The 24,240-nt window shown below is 38.0% G+C and overlaps 1 protein-coding gene across 3 annotated transcripts in view; it reads left to right on the top strand.

Annotated features, from left to right (window-relative positions):
* ASXL3 (ASXL transcriptional regulator 3) overlaps positions 1 to 19,988 on the top strand; it is a 128,114-nt gene extending 108,126 nt beyond the window's left edge. For all 3 annotated transcript variants that reach the window (XM_055800195.1, XM_055800193.1, XM_055800194.1), the window contains 4 exons: positions 5,693 to 5,789; positions 6,269 to 6,374; positions 11,081 to 13,028; positions 15,684 to 19,988. In XM_055800195.1, coding sequence (XP_055656170.1) covers positions 5,693 to 5,789; positions 6,269 to 6,374; positions 11,081 to 13,028; positions 15,684 to 19,397 — 5,865 coding nt within the window. In that variant the 3' untranslated portion in view covers positions 19,398 to 19,988. The remainder of the gene's footprint in view (positions 1 to 5,692; positions 5,790 to 6,268; positions 6,375 to 11,080; positions 13,029 to 15,683) is intronic.
* Positions 19,989 to 24,240: the final 4,252 nt, after the last annotated feature.

The raw sequence follows: 24,240 nt of genomic DNA, 5'->3' as shown, positions 1-24,240 counted from the left end.
GTTGAGACACGCATCAGGTTGTTGCAATCTCTTCTGAAGTTTACTATTACTTCTTACTAGATTTGACAGCAATTTTTAATCCTTTGGGCATTTTGTGGAGCAAGAGAGCATCTGGTACGCTACAAGCACATCCATTGATGTTCTTTTTGGATTTGGGTTGCAAGGGAGTGTTTCATGCTGACTAGCTTAGGAAGCAAATGTAGAGGCCCTAATTAGGAATCTGATCTTTGTGCTTCCTTCACTGTTCATGGAAGCAGAGTATGTCTTCCAGAATGATGATGCAGAGTACCTAAATTAAGTGTTTATTTCTGTGTACATGGCATCAAACAGTTCTGTTTCTTGGAGAAAGTTTCCCTTAGTAGCAGAGATTCTGGGAGGAAAATACAGATAGTGGTCTTCCGTTGTCTCCTGTGAAATTTTGCTCAGTGATTGTCAAGAGTAAAATGAGCCTAGCCCAGGTTGTCTAGCCAGCTCTCCAAAGTGTTTGCCTTCAGAAAGTCGGTCACTGCATCTTTAGATGTGTGATTTAGACTTGTACTGGACATTCATCACAGGTCAGTTTGATGCTGGTGCCCAGTACTGGAGAATCATATTTGTTCCATGTTACAAAATGGCAGTGGTGTCTCTCCACATACATAAATAGAAAGTATTTTTTCCTGTGATATATAATGGTATAAATGCACCAAGATTTTTAATTTTTCATATTTTGGAGGCTTTAATGCAAAAGTATCAAAATGTATTTTCTCATACTTTCCATCCTTTGCACTTAATTCCTTTTACATACCTTTGGGAAAGTGTGAATTATAGGACTGTTCTTCCCCCAAGATAAAATATAAAAGCACAGAAAAGGGTTAGCAGCAGTTTGTAGAAAGGATGTAATTTCTTGAGTGGTACTGAACACTTAATTTGAATGAATCTTCAATTCTCTCACTTTTTGTTTAGTTTTGTATTATGGTCAAATGGCATGATGTTCACACATAAGCTTTCATATAAGAAATACGTTATACTACACAGGAACTCTATATAGCATAGGAGAATTCTGAATAATTTGAGAGAGAGAAACAGATTTGCTAATTGCTTGTCTTTGAACATTCTAGCCAAGGTCAGGTAACCTACCAGTAACGCCTATGCAGTACTTGCTGTATCCCTACTAAACCACCAGTGTGAATCTTCAGGTTAAGCTACAAAAATAATCCCTGCCTTATTGTCAAAAGAGAATTTTCAGTGGAACTTGGAGGAAAATAATCAAAGTAGTTCATTGAAAGATTACTCGGTTCCTTTTGATAAGTGTTTGACATTTGCTTTGAAATGCAAACAGATGTTGGGGTTTAGTAGATATGTTCTGGGGTTGGGCTTACTTTCAATAAAAAAAGGAACTTTTAAAAGCCATTGTGAATTCTGCACAGAAGCATTAATTAGAAAACACAATTCTGCCATTGTGCTTAATCATAAAAACAGAAATTTAAAGCTCAACAGAATAAAACATAAACCTTCCAAGAAATATTTGTTGTTCCAGCTCATTAACGCACTGTGTCTGTTGGACAGCATTTTTTAAATGCCATAAAAATAAACAGTGTATTTAGGAACTGCATTATTGGCATGTTTCTTCAAATTCTAATTCAGACCTAGTGGTTAATTGTGCTGTCTCTATCATCAGAGCATAAAGAAGGAAATACACCCTTTGGCTTCAGAATTTTCAATTTCCACTTCAACTTTTTGACTTAGGTGAAAATGTGTTCTCTGGGTGAGATAAAAAAGATTTCAGTAGAGATTGTTAGCTAATATTGTGAATATGAAGACCTCTTAGTCCTTCCAAGTTTAACAGAAGAGGAAAAAAAAAAGTCAGTCTGATTTCACATGTCTAGGTTATTGAGAAAAGGATTATAACATCTTTGGTAGTGTTGTTGTTTCTGATAGACTCTTTCAAAACAACTAGATGTAAAATTGTGCATTTTTTGTCTGTTCTACCTTGTTCAAACTTTGTTCCCTGTATAAAATCTTTAAATTAATCAAAAATAGCTGAACGATTGAACTTGTTAATTTGATTTCATAGAGTCATAGAATCATTTAGGTTGGAAAAGACCTTTGAGATCGTCAAGTCCAACTGTTTGGGTTGCTTTCCTCATTTGGTATTGGATCTGGTTTCTTCTGCTTAGTACATTTTTCTTCTTGTAACATCTTTGAAACTTCCATCTCATTCACTTTAGCTCTTTGGCCATTATGAGTTTCTTTGGCTTTTTTCCCTCATCCTTTTCTCTTTGAGCTCTGACTGAATAAATTCTTCCTGTTCCATTTGCAGCACAGGTTTTCTTTGATCTCAAATCTTTGAGCAAGTTTGGTGAAGTCACTGTGGCTGACCAACACTTTATTTCCTGCATTTTTTTCCATTGGTATCTCTTACCCTAAATTATGTGTATCAAGTCTAGATGATGATGACTTTTTTCATCCATGCCTCCGTAGTGTTTTAGCCTGAAATTACTTGTTCATATCATGTTAAAATAGATCACTGTAAGCTTCTCCTCTAATTAATTAGGGTATTCCCATCTTCTGTAACAATGTATACTCTTCTGTCTAGATGTCGGCTGTTGCAGCTACTTAAATCTTCCATGAGTTGTGTGGTCCCGTGAACACAGGTCACAGGGAAGGTCCTCCTCTGCCAGTTCATCAAAGGCAATGACTATCATGAAGTCAGCAGTGACTTCTTGAGTTTGTTCTTCTTAGTTTTCTTAACCTAAGCATCTTCAACATCATACTTTCGATCTTGTGTACATGGTTCCCTAATACTTGTAAGCTGTTACAGTTAATATCTAAAGTGGTCAGTACAGCATACATCTGTTTCCTGATGCAGTCCACAAATGATGCATTGTTCCATTGCTAGTTTACCTATAGTAAATTTTCTTCTTAGGTAACCCGCTGTAATCTTCTCATTCTCCCTTTCTGCTGTTCCTGGGGTCTTTTTCCCCTCCTTTTTCTTCCACAGGTACTTACTACTTGGCATTTTTTCTGGTCCACAAGAACTAATGAACTTTACCCATGACCTTGCTAACATTTGCTTTCTGTTCTGAAGTTCCAGCCTGTGTGTTTGCTCTCAGGTGGACTAATTAACATCTGAATTTAGTTGAACCTCTTTCTAGTATTTAGCTTGGGGGTTGCAGTTTCTTTTTGACACCTTATAAGAAATTATGCACCCAAAAACTTGGCACTTTTTTCCCCCAAGTACTTTAGTCAATAAAATAAAAGATGCAGTAACTCTTCCTACAAAGCTTGCTTTTCTCATGTCCTTAGAACAACAGGGTTACAATGAAGCTAATACGGTTCTCCTTGTATTTGCATGGTAATGTAAACTGGCGATCTTCATGATGCTCTTGATTTATGCAGCCTAGTGAAATAGCTCAATCATACTTGGCTACAGTTTTGTATTATGTTTAGTGCAATCAAAGTGGATTGCTGCTGAAATGTGGCATTCTCTTTCTGCCTCTTGTGATGTATTCCAACTTTGCACGAGATCCGATGGTCGTATTACCTTGGGACAAGTTGGATCATCTTGCTGATGTGACAGAAAATTCTTGTCCACAAATTATTACTTTCCTATGAGATTTGTTGATCTGCCTAGTGATACAGCTAGACTGTTTTCCATCAGCTGAGCAATGGAGTTTCAGGAGGACCATGCCTTTCAGAGACAGCTTACAGTTAAGTGAGGTTAAATACGAAAATAACAATTTCATGTCTGTATTACTCTTTCCTGCAAAGCACTGTGTGAGGCTTAGAGATCAAATCCTGAATATACTAATGTTTGGAGTAAAACCTATGTTGACATGAGTGGCTGTTACTACTTCATCTCCTTTTATGTTGAAACTGAAAGCAGCTTCAGCACCTTTCTTTGAGGAACAAAGACTTGTTTATTTAGCAACTTGTGATTCTTTTCTTTGTAACTTCTCATCTTACCTTTTTAGGAAATTGTGTAAATGCTGTTTTCGACCATGCACTGGTTTCTTTGTTCAGGTGCAAGAAGCACTGGTATCTAAAAATTTCACTTTAATTCTGGAATTTTATTGTTTCTGGAAAAGTTCATTTGTGCAGAAGGAAGATCATGTGTCACACCAGTTTGTTTTATACAATAAGTACATGTTCTTTATGGCCTTTGTTTTGTCTCACCGGTTTTATTTTCTTGCTGCTTCTGCTGCATGTTTCACTGTTTCTTTCTAGTTTTTCTCCAGTTTCAGCATTAGTCATAGCCTAATTGTAATTAATGTGCGTGTGTTCCACAACGCACATCATGAGAAGCATGGAAGCATTATATATACACCCTACTTAAATGCAAATCCTATGACTTGTTGGCAAAGCAATGCCATATAGCAGGAAGCAGTACCGTAGGCTCGCATCCTGCTGAGGCACCCTGGTACCATACACATACTACTTTCTTGCTGTAATCAAGTGCCTGTAGCATTGCCTGTTTTTCAGAGTCCATGCTTATCACTCTATTCTCTTTTTACAACTTCACATCTTTCTGGTGTAATCCTATGAAATTATTGTGGGACAGGATGCCAGCTAGGCAATGAGTAAATTAGCAAAGACTGTTCTGAAAAGTAGGACCACTATTATCAGTGAAATACAGAGCTTAGCGAGGGACATACAGCTGAATATCATTTAAAGTTTCTGACATGTCTCCTTTCTGGCTCCAGTTTGAAACAAGCACCGAGAATTAAGGGGTGTTATGTCACTAAAATGTGTGTATAACATGCTAGAAAATGTGCTGGTTTTTACTGGTAGATCACAAATGGTGTTATCGAACATTTATCTCTTAGTTACCTTAAAGGATGTTAAATAGTGAGAGTGTTCTAGCAACATTAACTGTTCTGCTGTTTCCCATCTTTCTCTGTTTGCTAGTTTGTTTTTATTGTCTGTTTATTAATTATGCTAGAGTGATACCCACTGCTAATCTGGTTTATAGAATTACTTTTTTCAGTTATTAGAATTCCTTCAGTAGTCAGATGTAGCTTCGCAACCTGGAAATAAGTGTTAAGCTTTATGGTAAAAGAAAGCTCAATAGTTGGATTACTTTTAAAAGTTATTGTAGATAATACTGTTGTTAAGACTTTTAATGGTGTTTTATTATTGAATGTTTGACAAATGTTGAAAGAAAAAAAAAATTTATGTTCTTCCGCAGTTTTCACTGTTGGTGCCTGTAAAATTATGTGTATAGCTGTTCTTAGTTTTAGTGCTGAATTTACACCAGTTATTTTGTTAAGGTTACTTGTCATCCACTCTTCTGCCAGTACAGCCTATTAGTTAACATGAGTGTTAGGTTTGTTTAGAAACAGCAAAGTTACTGTCTTCATTACATTTAATTAATTTGTTTTATACTGTATTTCAGGCAGATGCACAAGTATAATGATGGTCCTGATTTTTGATTGTGTACAATAGCTCTAGACATACGCTCGAGATAGAGGGCTGTGATTAAAACACATCAATCAGTTGTAAACTGAGTTATCATCAGTAATACTGATAACTGAAGAGAGCATGCTGATGCCCACTTGCATTTGCAGTAATGACTATAATGAAAATACTGTTTTAGTAGTAGTAGGTCATTTTCTTACTCCCACTCCCTATCCCTCCCCATTTCCCTTAATTGGAACTCTGGTTTTATGTAATTTCTGACACTATCTTCTGCTATCATCGGCTTATTTTCTAGATGGGAAGTGATGGAGTTTTGCGCCTCAGTAGTTCTGCTCTAAATAATGAATTCTTTGCATACGCAGCACAAGGGTGGAAACAGCGATTGGCAGAAGGTAACTCTCTACTTGTTCTCAGATTTACCAAAGGTTAATTGTTTTTATGAAGAATTTCTCTTTTTCTACATTTGAGAAATACTTATAGAAAGAATAGAAAGTGGTATTAGACCAGTAATTCAGCAAAAGAAAAATTGGTGATTCCATTTTGAATTTAGTGTACATTTTTACAGCTTGCTTGTGGCACCTTATTTGAACAGTTTAAAAAAAAGAATCCAAGCATTTTCATCACTGCCAGCCTTGGAAACCTAGATGCACACAACTAAATCCCACTAATGTACTTTTAAAATACTTATGTTACATGGTAAATTAAATCTTTCTGTCACATTCACTTTTGCTTTTCATTATTTTCTTTTGGAAATGTTGGATGACTGTCACAGAAATCACCGCATGTCATTTTTTTATCTGTGATTTATAATTACCCATATTAAGCTAATCCTTGACAACTTTTATTCAATATATTAGTATTTGTTTTTTAGGAGAATTTACACCAGAAATGCAGTTGCGCATCAGACAAGAGATTGAAAAGGAAAAGAAAACAGAACCTTGGAAAGAAAAATTCTTTGAAAGGTTTTATGGTGAAAAGTAAGTATTGAAGCAAATAAAAGTGTTTTTTTTATTTTCTTTTAGGAGGAAATAAAAATATAATTCTCTGCTTCACATAGCACGATCATATGCTGTAAAACTTAATAAAGGAGTTATCAAAGGCAGTCATTCCCCAGTTTAAGAAGTCGTGGGTTGAATTATAGTGGTGTGTCTGCACTTGCATTACAATTACATTTTTAAAGGTTCATAACTCATCCATAAAAATTCATTCAAAGGACAGCTTAAGACACAAGGCTTAAGCATGCGAGTATTTTCTAATTAGCTTTTAAAAGATGGCATTAGGGCAATTCCTCCCTCCTGCAAAATATAAATACAGCTTCTACAGACTAGAAGACCTGTAAAGATATTTTTGTAGTATGTTTTTATTTTATTTTTTCTAAGCTAGTTAGAAAGTTTCTAAAATCAAATGGCATTTTTTATTGTTTGACTGAGATGGCCATTTGTTGGAGCAGAATATAGGACATAGAACAAGTATTGGCTAGAGACAAATGAATGTGACAATGACTAGTCTAATTTTAGAAGTGAGCTGCAAAGAATAAGTAAGTACCCTTAACCGACTAAAATTAATTCACTCCAGGTACACACTCCAGGTGCACAACTGGGGTGAGTCAGCACAATTTCATTGATGATGGTACAGAACTGGTATTCTGCAGCAGCTGAAGGTTCAGTTCTTATATTCAGGGTTTTTTTAAATCAAAATTTAAGGAGATTCACATCTCTTTAACATCCAAGAGTCTTCCTTTTAAAAATGGCTTTAAACAGCCATTAAACATCAATAGTTAGAATTACATCTCTGTTTTTAAAACTAATAAGTATTAAAAGTGTTAATTATTATACATTTATTTTTTAAAAGTTACTGATCTATTTTTTTTATTTCCAGGTATGTTTTAATGGAATTTACAGATAATATTTGGCAGAAAAAAATGTGCCATGGGAATCATCGTCACATGAGATGTCTTAGTTTTGGTTTTAGATGTTTTTTACTTAGGAAATCCAGGGCACAGGGAACCCTTCATCTAAGTGATTAAAGATTAAGGCATTAACTGAGTTGTTTCTGCAGTAACAGTGCCGCTTCTCACAATCCACTGCCTTGGACCACTGGGAAATGTAGTGAAAACAAGGCAGCAAATGGCAAATGGACAGATACATTTTAATATGTTTTACACATTCTTGCTAGGTGCTTTCTCCCAGTGTGAATGCTATTTCTACACCACTTTATCCTTACATATACGGGAAATTCTAGGTTCTTAATATGTCAGACTTTCTTATTGTCAAGTGCTTAATTTCTTACTTAGCAGCTTTGAGACCTCAGTGTAGTCCAGATATTGATCCCTTTAGTATCAAAAAATATTAATTAGGTTTTAAAATTAGGAACATAATGGGTTTTCATTATGCATGTCAAGAGATGAGTTGGTTACCAACATGAAGGGCTATGTAAGATATTGGCATAGGGCTTTCCACAAGAAGTAGTTTAGTACCAGCAAAACATGAGCACCTCACTCTAGCTGAAGTCTGTTCTTCAGTCACAAATGACTGTCACATGCACCGAGAGTGATACTCATAGTTTTACAGAGCCAGCAGTCCTGCCGTGCTAGGTGAATGCTGGACACTATAATAGTTGGCAGATAATTACTCAGTCTGCAGTGATACATGTCATTTGGGTTGATAGGTTCCTGACATCAACATTGTTATGCCAAATGTCATATTGCACATACTTTCCATTTTGACTACGGTATTGAATCTGCCCCCCCTGCCCTTTCCCCAGCTCTTGCATTGTTTCACTTGCATTCTTCTTGTGTAGGCAGATTCTGCTTCTTTGCTGGTTGGCCAGATCTAAGTACTTTTTCTCATTATTTACTGACTGGATGGTAGCTTTTGCTATAGTTTCTACCCAGTGTAAGTTCTCACCTTTTTTCACTTTGGTTTTTAAACTTCTTTTGATTATGATTGGGCTTTGTCTCTTTTCAGCTATGTTGGTTCAACTGAAGGAGTAGATTTTGAAGGCTTCCTGAGCTATTTCTCACATGTACTGTCTGTAAAATGAATCTCTCTTGCAGTCTGACTTGCTCACTTTACTGTAAATGTGGTATTTTTGCTCTGAGTTCGGTTACTTTGATCTTTTGATATTCCATAAATAAATTCAGGTTTCACCTTATACTTAAAGAAGGACCATTAATAGATGCAGAATCTTTGTAAACATCTTTACACACTCCCCAGTTCATGGCATTCAGAGGCTTTAAGAGTGCTTCTTCCATGTTGGCTCTACACATTGTGTTTCTTACATTTGCTCTTATCTGCACCCAGGCTGTTTATCATGGGACTGTCCGTTGTAGTTTACTTCCATCCATTTATGTTTTCTTTCCACTTCCTCATGGTTGTTCATTTTTCCTCTTTCTGACTTACTTTAAAAACCAAAAACTTCATTCTGCAATCATTTTTCTTAAGATCAACTGATTTGTTTTGCCAGAAATCCACATTCTTCTGGCTTCTTGACCCAGGATTGCAAGGGTTATACTCTATTATGTCGATATTGTCATTTCTTTTTCCACTGAAAGTTACCTGTCAGAGTAGTACTGCCAGCTCACTAAATCAAAGGCTTAATTTTGGGTAGACCTCCTCTAAATTTTATTGCTGATTATCCTTTTTTTCTTACACTTCTTCAGTATGTTACTAGAATGTTTGTATTTGTGTATTGCCCATGTGACAGTTGCATTCACCTTTATCCTGTCCTTCATTCCTTTGCCGATTTTCATTCCATAAAGATAACCATCAGGCAATATCTTTTTGTGATGTAAGCTAGCTAAGGAAAATAGACCAGTGATTCAGTTTTTAGTAATGTAGTGGGTTTCTTTCCTCTCCTCATTTTCCTGAGACAACTTTTGCTCACTTACACGAGGAATTTTAGAGGAAGGAAGTTATTCACCTAAACCTGCATAACTAAACTTCACTCACCTAAACTTTGACTATACAGGGAACCTATAGTCTATATAGAAGAAAACCACATTTTCTGAAATGCATTCAGTATGGAAGATGAAAATTGGCTGTTGTGAATTGCTCTCTAGAGGATCCTTCCTCAGCCTTTTGATAGAATGGGGAGACATTGTGCATATTAAGCGACTAGTAGTAAGCAATGTTAATAATTACTGTGAGAGTGCTTTTTGACGTACCAATTCCAGGCTGCTTTGGTTTTCTTTTTTCTTTTCTTTTTTTTTTTTTTTTCTTTTTTACCCTCGTGCATTTACAGCTATCACTGTAATGCATCTGTTCAGTATTTTTAAAATATGCAACCACAGATTGTGGGTTTTTACATGTTTATTCTGTACTTCTATATACATGAGCCTTTGTGATCTTTATATCCTCTGGCTGCACACTAACAAGTTATCTTGCTTCCACTGTTTCTGAATATCTTTTATGCTCGCTTACTTTCATACGATTCTTTGTTTCCTGATTAAAATGAGAACAGAAATCAAACTTCTGTTAATTAGATTAGAAGATCCTTAAGAACGTGAAATTCCTTTCAAGGCCTCCAACTAAGCTCTTGTGTGTTTTCTACTATTATGGAATTGTTGAGGCACAAAGTCTGCTTGGAAAATCTTACTAAAGATGCTGAACACCTGTACTTCCACTGTACTTAGAAGGAAATGATGATGTCAGAGCACAGACACTTTTTGAAATAACCATTTTTTTCAGCCCTTGGCTTTTGTTTTGTTTTGTTGTGGGTTCTTTTAATTCTGTTGAAGTAATAAAACTTCTTTTACACTAATATTTTCAGGGCCAAAGGTAAGAAAATGTTGAGAAGTATATGTAGGAATGGTTCCTTTGCACTTCATCCCTGAGAAAAAATGCATAGATTATAAATATGTGTCTCTTTAGCTCCTAAAGAATGTTAAACTTCTCTTTAATTATAGTGAAATTGAGTGAATAGCATATACATAAATCAGTTTATTCAGGAATGTGTTTTATATTAAATGAATTATTTAGTTTGCTGAAAGAATGGAGCAAAAGCATACAAGCTGTCAACTGAGATCTTTATAATTGACTCTTGAGTTGTAAACTAAGGCCAAAATGGAGTTACTTTGATTTTCATAATAAATTTGAAAGAACTGTCAAATTACAAAACTGAAATGCATGATTTATGATTTGCCTTACTAGTTTTAGGTGCAGCTTTTTCTTTAAAGTGCAGCAATTAAGCCATATGGCTAGCGGTGTGGACCCTAAATGCAGGTGTAGGAGAAAAAAAGGTATTTCCTTTAGAACTGTTACTGATAGAAGAAGATATAGTTGTTCCTTTCTTCTGCAATGCATGCTATGTTAGTATTGCATTGTGGTGCTGGTACTTAAAGAAAAAATAAAACCAAACAGATTTAAACAAAATATGAGTCGTGGTGAACCTGTGTAGCTTGCTTTTTTCATTGAAGTACCAAATAGTTAAATAATGAGTAATAGATTACTTATTTTAAATATACTCTCATCTTTTAACACTGGTGAGAAAATCTGGGTAGTTAGGTTTCCAAAATATATAAAACCATATATAAATTAGTCAACCACCACTTAACCAAACCACTATTTTAAACTGGAAAATATGTCCTTTTTGTTAATAAAAGATATGGGTGAGAAAGATGAACTTAATCCTTTACCATGTCTGTGATGAAAAGGCCTCTTTAATGTTGTATGTTTTTATTTAGACTGGGAATGTCAAGAGGGGAATCAATGAAACTCACTGCAGTGCAGAACAATGAAGATGAGAGCAATTCTTTGTGTGGATCTTCTGGCACACCTGGTCCTTCTAAGCAGGCAACCTTTCAGGACCAAGAAGAGAAAGGTGCTAAAATTGCACCTTTACCAGAGAGAGATTATTGTCCACCTCTTTGTAGTATGGAACAGGTTCCTGTCAAGGATCTAACGGCAGACTCAGAGGATATCCTGATACCTGAAGAATCACTCATTCAGGAGGAGATTGCTGAAGAGGTTGAGACAAGTATTTGTGAATGCCAGGAGGAGAACCATAAAACAGAACATGTTGAGTTTTCTGAGGAGTCAGTAAGTCCAGCTGGCACAAATGAAGAAGCGGCGGCAGTACAGCTCGCAGACAGCACTGAGTCCTGTGTCATGATGAATGATGTAACTGATACTGTATCTCACATTGAAATTAAAGTGGAGTTGAAGTCAGAATGCCCTCAGGAGGAGATGTCAGTTGTGATAGATCAGCTGGAGGATTGCGTATCACCGGCACAATCAGCTTCATCCACAAACTCTGTCAGTGATACAGCAGAGAAGGATTCTGAGTCTGCAAAAGAGCTAATTGCACCAGAAATGCAAAGTGCTGCTTTGGAAGGCTCCTTATTCACTGGTGGAGGCATTGCGGTGGATATGGAGCTTCAAAGTGACCCTGAGGAACAGTTGTCTGAGAATGCTTGTATTTCTGAAACTTCCTTTTCCTCTGGAAGTCCAGAAGGACCATGTGTTTGTATTGCCTCTCCTGGAGGAGACACTCAGTCGACTTCAGAGGAACCCTGTACTCCAGCATCTCTTGAAACAGCTTGCTCATCTGAAGTGTCCAGTACTGAAAACATTGAAGGTGATATTCAGCAAAAGGCCAGTGATGAAAACTTGCACACGCCTTTAATGTCAGAAATCTCTCCAATGTCCACCTCACCTGTAACCTCAGAAGCATCTCTGATGTCAAATTTACCTTTAACATCAGAGGCATCACCAGCTTCTAATTTACCTTTAACATCAGAAACATCTCCGATGTCTGATTTGCCTTTAACATCAGAAACATCTTCAGTATCTTCTGTTCTTCTAACTTCTGAAACTTCCATGGCAAATAGTTTGCCTCTTCCATCAGAGACATCTCCTGTTTCTAATTCCCCAAGCAATGAAAGACTTATTCTGCAACAAAGGAAATCACCGTGTTTGTTGGAAGACTCCCTTCCCACTTTGAAAGAAGAAAGCTCTGCCATTCCTAAGGTGGTTCAAGAAGAGAATCTTGTTCAGCCAAAGCAACTTCAGAGTGTCCCTGAAAATATAAAAGTTTGTCCACTAACAATTATACCTGATACTTCAGTATTGGAAGAGCCCCAAAGCAAAAACCTCAGTCATCAGCCATGTAAGTCACATTCTGAAATTGAGAAATCCTACATTGCATCCATCCCAGAACACTCTCCTCCAGAGGTGATCAAAATTAAAAATCACAGTGTTCAGCAGAGAGGTGACAAGAAAGGTACACTCTTGCCATCAGAGGTAGCTGTCTTATCAGAAGGATCAGTTGGCAAAAATACTGAATTGCTTCCATCAAAGCCACATGATAAACTATATACCTCATCTCTAGAGAAAGCTACATTCTCTGAAGTGTGCAGAAGTAAATCTCACAAGCTAACAGGCAGCACCCAAAGCCGTCTAGAGAGTTCACACTCTTCCAAGTCATTAGAACCCACAAAATCACCCGAAGTGAGGAATGATAGAGACCCAGAGATCCCAAAGAGGAAGACCGCAGAACAGCACAGTTTTGGAATCTGTAAAGAGAAGAGAGCTAGAATAGATGATGATCAGCCCAACCGTACTGCTTCATCAACAAGTCCACCTGATAAAGATCAGCCACCCAGAGAAGAACCCCGAGTTCCACCCCTTAAGGTAAAGTAATGGATAAATAGGCTGACTTGGAAACTAAACGTTTATTATCTCTCTCCTACTGACGACATACAGACACAGCGCATAGGTGTATTTTTTGTGAAGGTGTGAGGGGTGTTAGTACTGATGGTTTCACTTTACTATTACATTCCTACCATGCAAAATTACTTTTGCTATAGATATACCTATAGTTGTTCAATCAGAGTCTTTGCTACGAAATTGCTTTTGTGTGAGGGAAAGTTTTCCAGGATGTATGGCTTAATCTAATTCAAGAGCTTCCCCATCATTTACGCAGTGCGACTTGTTTTTCTAATTGCACAACTGTATTATCTGCTTGTTCTCCTGCAGATGACTTCTCCATCAAGCATGAATAATACATATTACCATAACCAATACTAAGAAAAACAACCAGTGCCTTAATCCAGCAAGAGAACCTAGAATCAGAACAGTTGAAGATGCCATTGCAAGCCATTGCACTCAGGCTTGGGGTAGCCTGAAGTATAAGATTTCCTTGTAGAATTAACTGGAAACAGGGACCTGGCTGTCAGGGGGAAGTGTCTAATCATTACGTCTCTGTTAATGGCAAAGCAAAAAGTAAAAAAAGAACACCAACTAGGCAAACACTTTTATTTCTATCATTCTGCTATGTAAGGAAGCAAATTTCAGTTGAAAGCTTTGTTTTTTCTAACACCTGCATCTATAGATTTAGTTATATATAGGCTCAGCGTTTTGACTGTTTTTGTACATGATGACACTAGCCAAGTTTTAGATCCATTTTGCTGAAGCCATTGACTTTGCAATATTAGTTCCTGATTATTCAGAAATGCCCTTTTGTGCATTTATTTTTAACTGCTGCAGTCACTGAACATTGTTAATATGGCCAGGAGGGCAAATAGGCTAACTGTTTTAATCACTAGTGCGGCAGCATATTTCAACTTAATTTATTTTTATGAGCAGTGATGCAATTGGAAGTTAGCCCATTCTGACTGTAGTGATATTCTTTGATATTTGGAAAGTCTCTGTCTAGCCTAATAAATTCCAGTCACTCTGTAAGCACAAAGGAAAATAGATCACTAGGGAATAAAAAAAGGTCATGACTATAATAATAAAAATAATCAAGCACTTAGAGCTTTAGCAGTTCTGGTGATGCAAAGGGGAAACTGAAAAAAAGCTGCTACAGAAACACAAAGCAAAATGTTTTGAAGTAATTGTGAGTTTGTGATATTCTTTAAAATATGTTCACATAAATGTTAAAGCCTAATAATATTAGGCACAAGTGTTTATTTATAAGCCAAAAATTTAACTGCTAGGAAAAGTGAAGTATTCCAGCCCTTCAGACCAGCATAAAGGTGTATGGTTATATAAATGGTTATATCTCACAGTACCATCTTAATACTGATTTCCACTGATCTCTTATGGAAAATCAGATTCTGTCAGTCTTGCCTAGTCTTAAGAATTGAGTCTTCCTGAAACCTCCAGCCAGTGAATGAGAATACTGAAAAAATGGCAAGCATTTAATTTTGGGCAATCAATTCTAGTATGGTTTTTGTGTAGCAAATATTTGGCTCTTGGGTCATCTCACCAACAAACCCCTATCCTTTGTAATTAAAATAGGAAAAAGAATCCCAGTTCTCCTGTCATTCCCATCATACCTTATGACAACTTTTTCTACAAATACTACCTAATTTTCTTCTCAGGTCCTTTCAGAAGAGAAGTTGCAGCATTAATCACCAAGTCCTGTTAGTGTGAACAGCCAGTAAACATGCCCATTAGAAACTCAAATGTTTTTTGCCAACCTCTGGGTATTCTGAGAGACTGTATGAGTTATAAAGTGGTCCCAGGACTCTTAATCTCTAATCCTGTAAACAGATATGCCTAATTGGAAACATAATAGTAATCCCAGCGATTTTAGAAGTTACTATTTTGCTGAAATTTTTAGGTATTTAAACCTTTAAAATTTGCATTTTTAATATTTATAGGTTTGAGGATTTCATTTTTGAAATGCAGTAGTACAGAAGGTATCCCAGTGATGTACTAAAGTGAGTCTCTTGGAATTGTGAGCGAGGAAGGGAAAGGCATATTGTTTGGTGGTTCACTTCTTTTATACCATTACTCTAAAGTGCTTTGTGGTGTAACATGGAAAACAGGCTCACTGGAGACACTGCTATATCCTATCTAAAGGCAAGATTTGTTATTTGGTATATAAGCGAAAGACAGGCTGTTCCTATGGCTTAGTCATTGGAGACCAGAGACTACATGATCGTTGTTATTTTTTCACACATTTGTAGCATTTCTCTTTAGTTGTAGGCTCTTTTCCAGTGTCACTGCACTAGGCTTGTTGATCTTCTCAGTTAGATACACTGCATGTAAAACAGGTCTGACAAATTATATCAGATAAGCATCATGTTGTCATCCAGTTCGATCTTTCTTCCTGTCAGAAGGATCAGCATGAGTAGGCTAGTACAGGTATCAGTTATTCATGCTGGAGGATGATAAAATACTGAAGTGTAAATATCATTAATTATTAGCATTTTTCTGTCCAGCTGCACTGAACAGTAATTCACTTCATTTCATTTCTCTGACCCTTTAAGAGATAGCTGGTGATTTTAGCAAGTTGATGATCTCATTAAAATTACTGGTGTTTATTTTTTCCTTCAGATTCAGCTTTCAAAAATTGGACCACCTTTTATCATCAAGAGCCAGCCTGTTTCTAAACCAGAACCTCGAGTTTCCCCAAGTACATCGGTCAGCAGTGGGAGAAACACTGGGGCTAGAACTCTTGCAGATATCAAAGCAAGAGCTCAGCAAGCAAGAGCCCAAAGAGAAGCTGCAGCTGCAGCAGCCGTGGCAGCAGCTGCGAGCATTGTCTCTGGAGCAATGGGGACCCCATGCGAAGGTGGGAAGACAAGAACACTGGCACACATCAAGGAGCAAACAAAAGCCAAGCTCTTTGCAAAGCATCAAGCCAGAGCTCATTTACTGCAGACTAATAAAGAACCAAAGTCGCAGTTCAGCTCAAAGGAAAGTACCTCATCGCTGGAGATACCAACTTCTGCTGACACAAAGATTGAAGGTTCTACTGGTGTCATTATAGTTAATCCTAACTGCAGGTCCCCTAGCAACAAGTCTGCTCATCACCGTGAGACTACGACTTTATTGCAGCAGTCACTTAACACAGCTACATTACCAGAAACTGCTACTGAGATATCTGTGCACAGTTCTGATGAAAATATACCTATGCCACAATTGTGTGAGAAAATTATTTCATCTACCTCTACTGAAAGTAACGGTGTGCCAGTGCTTTATAATAAAAGTTCAGTCTCTGTGTCTGTTTGCAGCACTGCTATGTCTGGAGCAATTAAAGAACTTTCTTTTGCAAGTTCTGTTGATAAATCCTCTGTTTTAATGTCTGTTGACAGTGCAAACACAGCAGTTTCAGCTTGTAATATAAATATGCTGAAAACCATCCAAGGGGCTGATACTCCATGCATAACCATTGGACCAAAATGTATTGATAACAGTAATGTACCAGTCTCCATAGACAGTACAGTCTTACCAAATGCCATCGATGACAAAAGGTTGCCGATACCAAGTAACAATGCGAATAACACAGTCTCCAGTCATTATGCCACTGTGCCAGCTTCATCTATTGCAAATAACTTGCCAAATCATCTCTCTGGTAGTTCTGTACTGATTCCCCCGGTGGGGACTACCAACAGATTTTCTTCTGATAAGATAGCCATAACTGGGTGTAACGAACAAAGCACTGTCTCCATTCACACTACTGTTAGGTCAGCTTTAAGTTGCAGTGAGGCCCTTGCAGTAGCAGATGCTGTTGCAAGGCCACCCATTTCAATGTTTACTGGTAACATGGTGACAATAAGCTCTTATGATAATACTACTAAATTAAATGCTGATCTCTTAGAAAAAAGCTCTGGAGCACGAAACCGACTGGATCTCTCTGGTAAATCTCAGCCAGTGAGCTTTACACAAACTGCCATGAATAGGTCTATTCCTTGCAAAGTCATTGTTGACCACACTACAAATCTGAATTCCAGTCTGTCACTTTCTTCTTCTGTTGAAAATGCAGAGAACAGCATTGACCTGCAGAGCAGACCTGTAAGGACAGAAGCTGCCTTACAAAGTATAGCCTGTCCTCAGGTGTCTGTCATAAGCAGGCCTGAAGTGGTCTCCAGTGAAAGCCTTGAGCACAGTTCCAGCTTTATCACCATCACAGCAAAGCAAGACAGCAAGAACTTGCAGGCAGGTTGTTCAAGTCTTCGAGAAGTGCCTCTTGCTCCTCAAGACAAATTAATTGAGGTGGTTACTCCCAGCCAAGGTTTTACTGAGCAATTAAGAGGTCCTTCAGCACTGAAAAATGAAGCAGATGCTGCCTGTGCCAGTCAGTATAGCGCTAACAATAGAATTTGTTGGCATGATGAAGAGGCAATGAGTACAGACCAGCCAGTGGTCAGCCATCTTAACTCCGGTAAGCATAAGGAATATGCAGAGCAAAACTGCTTAAAAAATGTCAAAACCGAACCTTCCAGTTACACACAAATGTCAGAGCTGCAATCCAGGAGTCTTCTGACGAGCATTGCTGTTCCTCTTAAATCGGAAGCTAATGAGTCTGACAAGTGCTTCAGGATGGACACCGAGGATTTTACAGGACCTGAAATGCCTGCCCAGACTGCAGAAATAGCCACGAGTGCGCAGCCACCACAGACCTCCAAGACATCCATCGCGGACTCCATGGAAGACTCCCTGTCCCTGACAACAGAAACCCTAAAGAGAGTCACCAGTGCCGGAGGCCCTGGCTGTCGCTTGTCGTCAGTGGAGGCCAACAATCCTTTGGTGACACAGTTACTGCAAGGCAATCTGCCTTTAGAGAAAGTGCTGCCGCAGCCCAGATCAGGAGCCAAACTAGAAATTAACAGGCTTCCCTTGCCTTTGCAAACTACCTCAGTATGTAAAACAGCAGTGTCCGAGAGAAATATTGTTGAACATCCTTCCAGCTCTCCTAATCCAGATGGTAAAGGATTTACAGCAGGCAGCATAGCCCCGCTACAAATCCGAAGGCGTGAAAACCATCCGAAAAAGAGGATGGCCAGGACTGTAGGGGAACATGCTCAAATTAAATGTGAACCTGGGAAGGTGTCAATGGACACAGATGTTAAAGTGGCTCCTTGTGTAATTAGTTCCAGCATGAATCAGCTAGGGCATGGCCAGCTATTTAAGCAGGAGTGGCTGAACAAACATGCCATTCAGAGCCGGATCGCTCACAGCCCAGAGATCAAGCAGCAGAAGAGGCCGTTGCCTTCATGCAGTTTCCAGCAGAGCTTATTTCATGTTGATAAAAATGGCAGCTTTCATGCAGAAGCTAGTACCTCACATAGACAGCATTTTTACCAAATGTCCATGGCTGCAAGAGGCCCCATTCCTACAGCAGCTTTGTTGCAAACTACTTCAAAAGGCCCACCCGGCTGCAGCGCATTTGCTTTTAGCAGACACCTGGAACAGAAGGGCTTGGGAGACGTGAATATTTCTTCTACAGCAGCTCACCAGCTGAGGCTAGGAAGTGTGTTTTCCCCTAATATTCAAATTAAGGAAGGTGATGACATTGCCAGTGCCTCTCAGACTCTGCAGACTAAAACGTTAGTGCATCCCCCCCCTCCTCCTCTGCCCCTGCCGCCCCCTCCCCCGCCTCACCCAAATGCAGAAGTCCCCTCTGATCAAAAACAACCGACAGTTACTATGGAAACCACTAAAAGACTTAGTTGGCCTCAGCCAGCAAGCATCTGTAGCAATATAAAATCGGAACCTATTTCTTTTGAGGAAGGTTTAAGCAGCAGCTGCGAACTGGGCATGAAACAAGCTTCCTATGATCAGAATGACGTGAAAGAACAGTTAAAAGCATTTGCATTAAAAAATGCAGATTTCTCTTCCTATTTACTCCCTGAGCCACAGAAGCCTTTTACCCAGCTCGCTGCTCAGAAAGTACAGGCGCAGCACCCGCAGCAGCAGCAGCAGCAGCAGCAGCAGCAGCAGCAGCAGCAGCAGCAACAGCAGCAGCTCTGTGGAAATTATCCAACAATACACTTTGGTAGCACAAGTTTCAAAAGGGCGGCATCTGCAATTGAGAAATCGATTGGGATTCTAGGAAGTGGCTCAAATGCTGCCACAGGCCTGTCTAACCAGAACGTGCAGATCCCGGTTCAGAAATTTGCTGACAGTAGCAATGCCGATGAACTGGAACTGAAATGCTCTTGCAGGCTGAAAGCCATGATCGTGTGCAAAGGCTGCGGAGCCTTCTGTCATGATGACTGCATAGGGCCTTCCAAACTGTGTGTAGCTTGTCTGGTTGTACGGTAGGAACTGAATCAAAGGTGCAGTATCCCTTATCAGCATGGGAGCTCAGGACAAAAGAACGGAGAAATTGGAGCAGTGTAGGCCACTAATGGTTTGCAATTAGTTGATTGATTATTTTTTTTTAATTGTTGGGGTTTTTTTCTTCCACATGCTTTAGTTATTCCTGCCTGAGTGCCATTTTCTGGGAAGAAGAGGAAACCTGTAGAAGTAGTTTCAAAAGATAACCTTGTTACTGAAGCTCCTATGAGCTCTCTTGCAGTGCTAAAAAAAAAAGGCATTAATGCATGTCATTCGTAGCTTCTATTTATTTGCACAAAGTGCAGCACATTTTTTCTCCACTTTTTGATAGTTGAAACAAACTGCAGGTTAAAGATCGGTGGACAAATAACTCTGCAAAAAGTGGAGTAACTATGCAGAATGAGTAACACACTGAATAGTGACTGTTTTGAGTGGGGTAGTGTTGAGGTGTGGGATATCGGCCATTGTAGCTTCTAAATCAGTTTGCAGTTTTTCTACTGATAGGATTGTTTTCTTCAATTGACTTTCATTATCTAGGGCTGAAATATTGTCACTTCACCTAGGAAAAAAAAAAAAAAAGAGGTATTTAGTTTATTAGAGGAGTTTCCTTACATGCCTGCCAGGGACTATGGAACTCAAATTTTACTCAACTCTTCTAGTTGATTCCCTGAGAAAGACCTGTATATGTGATAGGTTGTGGGACCAACACTGGAATCACATTGGGTTCAGTAGAGTCTGGAGAAAGTAACTTCTCTACTGGGGATTAGAAACCTGTTCTCTCTTCCTGTTTCCCACTCAAATTTTCTTTATTTGTATTTGTCTCTGTAATCTGCCCACTAGATTGTCAGTCCCAAATATATATATCTATGTATATATATATCTGCAGGGTCAGACTTACGTAATAGGTTCTGAATGTTTTAGCCTTTCTGTGGCCTAAAAATGATGTGTTCTTATGACAAATGAAGAAGAAAAGATTCTAATTGCTTATTGCTTGAATATTAGATTATCAGTTGTTTTTCCTGTCATGTGAGTTACTGTATTTAAACAACATCTCAGAGTTTTGCCATTTAAAGTAACTCTTAGAATTACTTACAACACTGACTTTTTTATCTCAAAGGAATTCAGACCCCTTATTCTACCTTTCAGAAATCTGGAAGCAAAAATTCAGTTTTAAAAGGGATACTGCATCTTTAAAGTAACCTTCAGTATTTATCCAGTACTGTATTTACATTCAGGGCTATAGCTGCATTCCAGATGCGCTAGCCACCATAACAGCAGAGAAGAAAAAAGATAGTTTTGGGACCCTATTCACCTAAAAGGAAAATATTATAAAGGGATAAAGCACATGCAGTTGCTGGGGAGATGAAAATACCTTGGGTTTTTTTACTCCCACTTCAAGAACACAAAATGTGGAGTGCAAGTCATCCATCTGCCAGTATGCGGTTAGGTCTGTCCAAATGTCAGCATGAGAGAGAAATGTTATTTTTACCATTACAGTAGAACCTCACTAATCCAAAGACCTTACAGTCTGCTCAAGAAAACTGATTTTCCTTCCACGATTTTCAGAGAGCAATGTAGTAAGAATGTGTGAGATGTAATACTGCTTGAATTTTGTGATGCATTTACTGTTGCATTCTGAAATACTAATGTGAATGATGGAGCTACATTTAGGAAATAAAAAGTATGCTACATTTTACACTATACTTTTTTTATATGATCTTTGTTTGCATACTTATTCATAAATTGTAACCAGTCTCCCTGACATGGGTAAATATTAGTGAGGTTCTACTGAATGGAGGAACCACATTTATTTTTTTGTGGGACCATTTTCACAAACATGATAAATGCCATTTATTGTCTTAAAAGTAAGCTGGAATATCTACAACACATTCCTGTCACAGGAAGCTCTATGGTGCACCTTGATGTTCTCTTTTATTGTGATTAGCAACATATCGATATTATTTTTGACACTGTGTGGTACAAAGGCCATTTATAATTACACTAACAAATTTGTTGCTGATACAATAATATATTTTTTCTATACAAAAGTGCTCCTTAATATCACATGTGAGTGAAGAAATGGCTTCTCAGCACTTTCAGGACTTCTGGTAGGAAAATAAACCCTCCGAGCAAAAACTTGAGGTAACAACGTAAAATTAGCATCTAGTGCTATGCCAGCTGCTGGCAAAACAGTGACTGGAAAATGCTCGTGAGTAAGCATGAGTGCAGTCGATTACTGCATATCAAATTCATATTTGAGGAGCCTTTGTATCAGAATTGTATTGCATTGTATTTATACTTGGTAGAGGTAGTATGCTTCTATTTAAAATAAAGAGAGCGACCAGTCTTAGACTTCTAATAACCTATGTTTATATAAGCCTGCTGGGAATCTGTATTTCTAGCTCAGGTTTTCCTGTCCACAGCACATAAGCCAATATTTGTTTGTACTTGCATCCTGAAATACTACTTGTATTGACTGACATAATACAGAAATAAATTCTGGCCACAAAATAGTTTTACTTTGTTCGAAGGATAAGAGCATGACTAACGTGGTAGGTAACTCATTCATGTCATACTGTCATTTTTGTGTCAGGATTGCAACTTGCATGCGTGAGGCCATGATAAAATGCTATTTTAAATGGTGTTAGACTGGATGGTGCTATGTTATATTACACAACTGACCAAACTCTTCCATAGTGCATTTCCACTCCTTTCATGCTTGAGTCATTGGAGTTGCACCAGGAATAAATTTGACTAATTAGTTAGCAACAGTCATGAAATGTTGTTACAGGTTATAGTTTCAGGGTATTAAAATACTCAAAAGCAACTGCGGTGATACAGGAGCCTGACTGAAAACCTTACTTGGATTCTGGTATCACACAAATGCTTGGGGGAGAATGATCCTTGGTCTTCAATAAGAACACAATCACTTTTAGAGGTTAATTTTGAATTACTTTTTTTGTTGTTTAATTATTCAGGTTTCAGGCCCAATGTCATTGTGTTTTCTAATGACCGTGCAGTTTGCACCATGGGGTGTTAATAGTTTATGCACTGAAAAGTGGTGAAAGAATTAATTAAGAACACACTGCTCTGTGTTTGCGTGTACGTACGTATGTGTCCCAATGTCCAGCATGTATAATTTACCTTTTTTTTTTTTTTTTTTTTATAATCTCCAAAATTGTTCCCCGACTCCTACCCCTGGAGCAGCACTTTTGGGTGAGAGGGAGAAACACTCTTTTTTTTCTTTCCTCCCTCTTTATTGTTTTAATTGCATACCTGTGAGATATGCAGATTATGTTAGGGCATTTGCAGTGTATGTGTTTGTGTGTTTCTGTTCTGAACTAATTTCCAAGCAGAAACTCCCCTTGAAAAAATGTTTTAAAAAAATAATTAAGAAATGGTGAATTGGATGCTCCCTATTAGCATTTTATCTGCTGAGGTCTAGTACATGAAATAGCATTTAAAAGACAAAAATAAAGGTTGAGCCATAAAGCAAAAGGTATATTCTCTGTACTATAGACTTTCTTCTTGAGGGTGGTGCATGTTGTCAGGGTAAGCTACAGAACGTGCAGATGGTTTTTCAGGGCCCTGCAATTCCTTGCACAGTTTTTAAGCTGGTGCATATGGTGCTTTATAATGCAATTTCTGAAGTAAAATTACCTTATGCTGCACCCCTTCCCCTTGTAAACACACGCACAATTTCAGAGTCGTTATTGTAGCCTCTGGTTTAGCAGTTTCTCCAAGTGTGGTGAAGTACCAGGATAAACACTCAAGATGAGCTGAGAAATGTCACCGAAAGGGATCATTTTAGCTGACACACGTGAACGGCCCTGCTCTGAACACTGAATGACTTCTGCAGTCCCCTGGCAGCAGCACAGCGGTTCGTCTTCTGTGGCTCTGCAGAACACTGGGGGGGAAAGCAACAAAATATTCAGTGGATTTATCATGGACCTGTGTAGCTGAATGTTTCTGAATCTATGAAATCCTGTTGTCTTCTGTCATCATGCTTTGTCACTGTAAAACCAACGAAAAGAAAAAAAAAGCATTTTTTTAGTCTAATTTAAGGAGCTGCTTCTTTTATAGCACATAATATTTCGCTTTGTACTATATTTGATAGTTAAAGAATAATTTAGTCCGTAGAATAACTTTGTTGTATTTGTACTGTTCATGAATGTTACAAGAAAAGTGCTTTACTTTGTTGCCATAATTCTCTTGTACTGCTGTAAAATATTTTTTCTGCTTTACGGAAACTTAACTCGATTCACATTTTCAGTACAGGGTTTTTTGTGTGTATGTATTATTTTTGTCAGTATTCTGAATGTTTACATCTGTTTGACATTAGCCATTCTATGCCTTTATAGGGCAGTATTACTCCTGCAGTATAACAGCAATGTGAAATCCACTCGTACCTAACATGCATGGGAAATACAGATTTATTGGGGAGATCCCTAACGTGCATAGATATTTTTTCTATCTGCATTCAGTGAAGTAAATACCCTCCTTCAGTCCTCTACCAAAGAAAATATTATTCCCACAGGACAAGCTCAGAAAGTGGTTCTCTGAATCTTCAGAAGGGGGTGTAGTTGGTTTCAGCAGGATTGCTACAGTTCAATGCTGTTACACTTTGCTTTGTTACCCCACCAGACGTGACTGGGTGAAACAAGCATTTTAGCAATTTTTTTGTTTTGAGACAGTGTTTTGTTTAGAATTCAGGGATCATGCTTTCTTTAATGGTGCTGTTTGTTTTATTATTTTTTTTTAAGAAAACAACCTTTTGTTGCCTACAGAAATGGCCATTCACAAAACCATAAATTAAATAAAATAATTT

This window comes from Falco peregrinus, chromosome 3 (assembly GCF_023634155.1).
Source record: "Falco peregrinus isolate bFalPer1 chromosome 3, bFalPer1.pri, whole genome shotgun sequence".
Classification (NCBI taxonomy): Eukaryota; Metazoa; Chordata; class Aves; order Falconiformes; family Falconidae; genus Falco; species Falco peregrinus.
The sequence above is the reverse complement of the archived record's forward strand: the minus strand, read 5'-3'. Positions and strand labels throughout refer to the sequence as shown.